Here is a 7,714-nt window from a genome sequence, read left to right as displayed (position 1 = left end):
ATGGCTTGTCGGAGTGGCTGCTGCAGCAGCTTTGGTCCACTGAATGAAGACAATGCAAGGTTTCTTCTGTTGGCAGTGCTAATAGTTCTTTATCTTTTCTGCGGCGCCGCTGTCTTTTCAGCACTTGAGCATCCGAAAGAGAAACTGGCAAAGGAGCGATGGGCGCAACGGTTTGAACACTTCAGCCAAAAGTACAATCTAAGTAAGAGGGACTTGGACAACTTTCTAAGGAACTATGAGGAGGCAAATATTGCAGGTATCCGGGTGGACATCACTCGACCACGCTGGGATTTCACTGGTGCATTCTACTTCGTCTGTACTGTGGTGTCAACGATAGGTAGGAATAGGCGTTTTTTCTTCTTTTTGCCATTGTACTGAATATGCCAGCCATTATACATGTAGGCTACTTGGCAATATATTTTTCAACCTTTCCAAATAATTTAATATTTTATAAAATATTTCTGAAACGGCATTTACTGTTTAACTACTGTCTGCAATCAGTGTTTTTATAACCGTTTGTTGTATTTAGTTGTATTACCACGACGTCGTATTTGTGAAGGCATACGTGCTTATTTAATTCCGAAAAACAGACATGAAGCCAAATAATTACCTTTACACAGATTTTGAATTATAGAAATAAGTCTTTAGTAAGCTTCTGGCAAATAGTTTTCACACAAAGAGAAAACCAAAGTCTATAAGCTTCTGGCAAATAATTTTCATTTGCCGATTGAGACTCATCGCTCACCGGAGTTTATGCCTCCCGCCTCAGCCCCCTGCCCTTATTAAAGCATTTTTCTAAATTATGCAGTGGAGAACTGCTGTTTAATGTTCAAACTCCGGTTTAACCTGGCCCCCCCATCACTATGCAGCCTAGTCAAGTTGAGAACAGCAGCAACCAGTGCTTCTCGAGGGGCAGCAAGAGGTGACTATGATATTCCTTTAAATGGAAAGTAGTGGAACTTGTATATTGGGATTTTATTTTATTTTAGATTTTTAGTTCAATGTTTGATATACGCCTTTTTCACTCTGGCAGGGGGACTGCCAATGGAAACTAGCCTTTTGGCTATTATTGAGGGCATTTACATTTAAATGTTTATTAATGTACACTGTCCCTCTTGATCCAAAAAAACAAACTGAGAACTGGATCACAACATGGGTAAACAAACTGGCTGAACTAATTGGAGAATTTCAAACAAGCATCCTGTGTGCCAACAAGTCTGTCTGATCTTCTGATAAGTGATTATGGTAGTGTGATGCAGGCACCAACAACAGTACTGATCCTGTTTATGCAGACAGATATCAGGTCACTGGCCATGCATCAGCAGCACTCAACAGCATCCATTAGCCCAAACCCTGTCTCAGGCTCAGGATGTGCTAGCATACCCAGGGCCACCTCTCTGTGAAAACATCACAGACAGTAGACACACACACACACACACACACACACACACACACACACACACACACACACACACACACACACACCTGTTAAGGTGCTGAGGTGCTAAAATAAAATGTCTTGTTATTGTTCTATGTTTCTTGTAGAGTTGTATTCTGTTTAAATTAAATAATTTGTGACAGAGGTGAGGAACGTAATAAGAGGGTATGAAAGAGATAGAGTGTGTGTGTGTGTGTGTGTGTGTGTGTGTGTGTGTGTGTGTGACTGGGGGTGGGGTGGGGGGGGGGGGGGGGTTTACAGAGCGAGAGAGGTGGAGAGCGCGAGAGAGAGAGAGAGAAAGTCAAAGATCTGGGTGTCGTCACCAATGGCAACCTGGCTCCCGCGGTGTGTTTGAAGCACGGGAGCTGTCTGAATGCAGAGGGGTGTTTACATGAGGGGGAGTGGTTCACATGTGGCTCATTATAGAGCAATTAGGAATCGGACTCTATGGTACTCTAATGGGCCCCAGAGCCTTTTTTCCTCGAGTGAAGCACCAAGCCAGAGCAGCTGGGAGGGCGTGTGTGTGTGTGTGTGTGTGTGTGTGTGTGTGTGTGTGTGTGTGTTGTGTGTGTGTGTGTGTGTGTGTGTGTGTGTCAGAGCAGCCGGGAGGGCTGGCCCAATAAGTTCTGTTGACAGCACAAGGCAGGGTTGGTGCGTGCGTGGGTGGAAGAGTTCTTAGGGGACCGTGTGTGTGTGTGTGCTCCCCTGCATGAATCAGTGAGTGGAGATCGCTCTTTTGAGGTGTCATGATCTGGCTCGAGACATGAATTACATGAAGGCATTTTTATACCGTTGCATGCTAATTGAATTTTACACTGTTAATGGTACACTGAATGAAGTGCACTGATGTGATAGAACCATTTTAAGAGTAAAGTTAGTCGACTGAAAACGTCACATTTCTTATGAAAGATACATTAGGGGCTTGGGAGAAGACATACATACCAGTGTTTCCCCTACAATGATATTAGGGTGGCGGCCCGCCCCCCCAACGGCCCCGCCCGCCCCCCCCCTTTATAAATATAGCGCCAGATCACAAAATAAGTCATTTAAGGTTACCTTTACCATAAAACATGTAAAATTATACTTATTGACTGCTGTCATTCAAAGAAACACATGAACATCATAATTCATTTAAGTGTTTGTGTCCGTGTCCGCCGCCGCGGCGCATCTGCCGCCGCGCCCCTGCCGCCGTCCCCCTCCCCCCCCCCAAGCTGTAAACCTAGGGGAAACACTGCATACATTATAGACTTTTCAGTTTTAAAAGGCTTTAAAGTTTTAAGAGGTTTAATCTTCCTTTTATCAATAATACTTGGTATCTGCAACAAGTAGCTGACCTATTAAAGGTGTCAACAAGTAGCTGACATTTTGAAGGAGTGAATTGCTTTTACAATCATTCTTGCTTTCACTGTCACAGGGTTTGGAATGACAACACCTGCCACCATTGGAGGAAAGGTCTTCCTCATCTTCTACGGACTCATAGGTTGTGCAGCCTCCATTTTGTTCTTCAACCTTTTCCTGGAGCGTGTCATCACTGTGATCGCCTTCGTCCTGAAGTTCTGCCACGAGCGTCGCCACCGCCGCAAAGCTGTGCTCCCCCAGATCGAGCGCCCGCCAGATGCCTTCAGCCGCCGAGGCCGCAACCTGGACAGCATGGCTGGATGGAAGCCCTCGGTGTACTGCGTCATGCTCATCCTCGGTGCGGCGGCCATTTTGGTGTCCTGCTGTGCCTCCGCCATGTACTCGTCCGTAGAGGGCTGGGGTTACCTGGACGCCGTGTACTTCTGCTTCGTGGCGTTCAGCACCATCGGTTTCGGGGACATGGTGAGCGCCCAGCGGGAGACCTACGAGGCGCAGGGCGCGTACCGGCTAGGCAACTTCCTGTGCATCCTCACCGGGGTGTGCTGCATCTACTCCCTCTTCAACGTCATCTCCATCGTCATCAAGCAGGTGCTTAACTGGCTCATGGAGAGGCTGGAGCTGCTGTGCAGGCGCTTCCCCACGGCCAGGGGTGCCCAGAACGCAGTGGCACCGGGACGTTGCCCCCACCACGGCCGCCGCGACCCCTCTATCGAGACAGACGCCGTGAACGAGAGCGAGGCAGACGGCCGGCGTATGTCAGGGGAGATGATCTCCATGAGGGACTTCCTGGCCGCCAACAAGGTCAACCTGGCAATCATGCAGAAGCAGCTGTCCGAGATGGCCAACGGGCATCCTAGACCGTCGGGGTCAGGCGCACGGCACAATGGCTTCTCTGGAGGTGTCGGTGCACTTGGGATCATGAACAACCGCCTGGCAGAAACAAGTGTGGACAGGTAAACAGGAATATACATGTGAAAGACAGAATGAGAACAACATGACCTATTTGGGTTGATGCATCGACCCCACGAGAGAACAAAAGTCTAACTCTTTCTAAAGATCTTTTTTCATCCACCCCTCACACTACAGAATGGGAAAACTATGCTGCAGGAATCTGTGAATCCCAAAGCATTCCCTGCTGCACACAAAGCAGATCTCCTTGTTTCAATGAAGCCTCAAGCGAGAGAAACAAAACACCTCTGAGAAAACGATAAATCTGCTGCCAGACAAGATTGATTTTCATGTGTGAAAAGTACAGCTCCATCACAGAGGTGGCATTTCCATTACAGCGTTATTTTCACATCCCGCAGAAAGACTTCCTCTTCAGACAGATTTTTGTACAAGAATCTAAAAGTGTTGCCTTCCACAGTCTAGACAGGAGGAACAGCTCTGTAAAAAAAACGCGCACTTTGAAGTTGTGCAGCACTAGTGAACCACTTTTGAGGAATATTTTTGAGTCAAGGTTTGGTTTCAGTGTTATGTCAGTCGAACACTCCTATCGACTCTGTTTGTAATAAAACAACACAGATGTAGATCTGACGGATTCCTCTAGCGGCTGCTGACTCCGGCGCCGGACATGGACCAGGTCTGGCCCAGATCAGGTCCAACGTCAGCTGTCAATCATCAGGGGCTCTCTTCTCCTCTCACAGGTGTTCAAGTCTCTCTGCCTAGAATTGGGGCTCCAGCTGAGAGGATGCCAGCAGCTCCCGAGAGCAGCGCTGAAGGACTACTCCTCGGTAATAGGAGGATACGAGGATTCCTCTTTCAGCCCTTTTAGAAGTGCATTGAATAGAAGCACAAATAACTGAGCCACACCATATGAGTTGAGTGCGTGATGCCTTTCTTTCCCCAAAGCACAAGGTCATAAGAGCTGAGGCTATTAATACTACTCCGTCCCTTACTCCCATTCCCACCACAGGTATGATGATGGCACATTGAATGTTGCATATGGAAAGAAACAGAGATTGCTGATATATTTTTGTATAAAATTAGTATGCTTTACTGGCGATTGGAAATCACTGTGTATTCTGCGGTAGACTGAATTTTGTTGTGTGATTTGTCCATGAGGTATTGTTTTATCATTGAGATAAACAACGTTCATTGTAATACATTGCTAGTAGTTGACTACCAAGCTTACTGGATCAATGAATAATCCTGAAATATGGTATGGTTAAACAGTTAGCATTAAGGTATAATGCTTTACATTTTGTAACAATTCCTTTACTAACATTAAGGACAGGCAGAACATGTATGAAACAGTATCTACAGTTACTGGTTTATTTATGTTAACTATTCATTGATTTATGTTGCTCTGGATCCTTTAATATGTAAAGCATAATGCATGAGTGAACCAGTAGAAGACATCAGGTCTGGCACTTCACTTTACTTGACTATGGTAAAATAATATTGACCTTGATGGTTTGCTGATGTTAGCGAATGCATTAGTGGTGCCGACACCTTCATGGAAAGGAGCAGAATGTCATTTTTACTATCAAATTGTACATTAAATAGTTTATCAGCCTACAATGCAGTACAAAAGAGTTTCTGCACATGAAATGTGTCTTAATTGTTACTTTCAGTGTTTGATTATGCATTTTTTTTTACATTTTAACAACAGCAGAAGAAAAATGCATTACTTTGTAAGCCTAGAAATATTTCTGTTCTGACAGGGGAAAAAACTATGTGTTGCATCTCTACGAGATAGCAGTGCGTGAAACAGGCACATTATGAGCAGATATTTATATCATAATAATTGCCTGACAGTAACAGTCTTCCGCCACCATTGACAAAAACAATACATAGTTAACCTCATTAGCGCTTCGTGTTGCAAAGTTGTCATAGCGACAGTCACACTTTTACAGTAGGCAGACACGAAACCAGCTGGCACAGAGAAACACTACATCAGAGTCGCAATAAATTGTAGGATGGCTCCAGGGCTCATCTGATCGTGTGGAGTTTGAACTCAGACTGCTCAGTATTCGGCGGCTGGGAGGAGTTGTGGAGTGTGAACTCAAACTGCTCAGTATTCGGCGGCTGGGAGCAGTTGTGGAGTTGCAAAGGGTCTTCCAGAGTCACGACTCCTTTTATTCCGAACACATGAGCACTACAGAGTGCACTTGTGGAGATCTGCACTCCAGACAGTGTGCATATATCCACATACAATCTGTGCATTCAGTTCATCAGATCATAACACATCAGCCTTTATCAAAAAATGCAGCACAGTCCTGAGTCCTTACAAAATGATAGAGAGAGTACATTAGGAACCCTTCCTGACTCATTTAAAAAAAATCACCAGGTAGTTCACATTTGGAATAAGGTGTTTTAGCTTATGTTATTATTTTAACATTGAATAAGAGGAGGGATAATTCATTATACTATTGTATAGACTGTTGTATAGAAATGTAAATAGCAAAATAGAAAATGAGCACAAATCACAAATGGATGAAAACACCCTCTCTCTCTCTCTCTCTCTCTCTCTGTCTTATGGTAAATCTATAACAATCAGACCTACAAAAATGACGGCTAAACAAGGCTATATAATTAAAGAAATGTCACAAGATGTTGCTATTTTGTTGTTTTTGTCAGCCACACCATATAAGCGTATCATCATTAAACAAGCGAAACTACCTTTGAGCGCTTGGTTTGTCTACAACTACTACCCGTACTTTGACGTTCGTTTTAGGATACGGGCTACAATGGTAAGTGAGCAAGCAATTTCTTTGTGAGTGGAATTTATATGTTTTATAACGAAACACTGTATGATATAAAGTTTATCGTTATGACACGTTTATGACAAATCCAGGTCAAACATCCCAGTCAAACAAATGGGATGGCTCAGTCATGTTAGATAAATCTGTGGGATCCAATAGCAATAGCATAATAGCAGCTAACATTTACTTTACCGAAGAGACCATACCGTCAGCTTATGTGAAACAGCTTTTCTCTAACAACGTTGTTTTGATCAAACCTAATGTTACAGCATATATTTTTGATACGTTCACAATTAAATTGGTAACAGGCCATGACTTTTTGCATTTGTTTTCTGGCAAAGTAGCTAAAAAAGTTATGTTTAGGTTATCTAGCTTTTCTAGCCTGAGATGAAGCTGGCTCCATAGTTTGCTGGTCTAGAGAGTTGTTCGGTTACTGTAGGTTATTATTATTATATAGGTATTATAGTATTATAAAAAAGGCAAAGTAAGCAGCATTGCCTTATGAGATGGCTATTGACGTAATGTGAAAGCATAAGTAAGTAGGTAATCACCTCGATAATTGTACATTCAGTTTGAATTCAATTCAGGGAGCAAAAAAGTAGTCCACCCACTACACTGTAATGTTCCAATTAAGAGCTAGCAGCCTGTCTGCGCTTGTGCGGCATATGTAAAATGCTACATTAGGGATAATGCTTGCAGTTTACTTATCTAAGAGCATTGACACGCGCGTGTGTGTGTGTGTGTGTGTGTGTGTGTGTGTGTGTGTGTGTGTAAGTACTTCATGGCAGGTGAGGGGAAAAATACAACTGACGTTATACTATACTACCGTGTAGTATACCGAGTATTTTGTGATTCATTTACACAATCCCTGTCCTATCGATACAGGGACAAAACCAAAGTGGAGGCCATGGTCCTGGAGGTGGAAAGAAGGACGATAAGGTAATCAGGACAGTTTGTTATTCTAACGCAGTCCATTTCAGTATACATTCAAACTAAAATTAACATCCAGGTCTTTCCGTGACAGGATAAGAAAAAGAAATATGAGCCTCCCATTCCTACCAGAGTCGGCAAGAGGAAGAGGAAGTCGAAGGGGCCTGATGCTGCTAGCAAGCTACCTCTGAGTAAGACATGGCCCCTAATAGGATATTCAGCTGTTTATGTTGCCCCTGTAAATGACCTCTTGTGTCTGTGGCCTTTTCAGTCACGCCAC

The 7,714-nt window shown here is 43.9% G+C and overlaps 2 protein-coding genes across 2 annotated transcripts in view; both read left to right on the top strand.

Annotated features, from left to right (window-relative positions):
• Positions 1-3,754, top strand: LOC308382915 (potassium channel subfamily K member 13-like; the record flags this gene model as incomplete). Its single annotated transcript, XM_080860455.1, has 2 exons — positions 1-337; positions 2,853-3,754. 2 exons carry the CDS (start codon positions 1-3, stop codon positions 3,752-3,754), a joined length of 1,239 nt encoding a protein of 412 aa, XP_080716581.1.
• Positions 3,755-6,309: 2,555 nt separating this feature from the next.
• LOC308361382 (26S proteasome regulatory subunit 4-like) overlaps positions 6,310-7,714 on the top strand; it is a gene marked incomplete at its 5' end in the record, with an annotated part of 10,295 nt that continues 8,890 nt past the window's right edge. The window contains 4 exons of the mRNA XM_080833723.1: positions 6,310-6,492; positions 7,390-7,443; positions 7,529-7,625; positions 7,706-7,714. The exon at positions 7,706-7,714 is cut by the window's right edge and continues 116 nt beyond it. Coding sequence (XP_080689849.1) covers positions 6,310-6,492; positions 7,390-7,443; positions 7,529-7,625; positions 7,706-7,714 — 343 coding nt within the window. The remainder of the gene's footprint in view (positions 6,493-7,389; positions 7,444-7,528; positions 7,626-7,705) is intronic.

The sequence above is a fragment of the Sprattus sprattus genome (assembly GCF_963457725.1).
Source record: "Sprattus sprattus genome assembly, chromosome: 2".
NCBI lineage: Eukaryota > Metazoa > Chordata > Actinopteri > Clupeiformes > Clupeidae > Sprattus > Sprattus sprattus.
The sequence above is the reverse complement of the archived record's forward strand: the minus strand, read 5'-3'. Positions and strand labels throughout refer to the sequence as shown.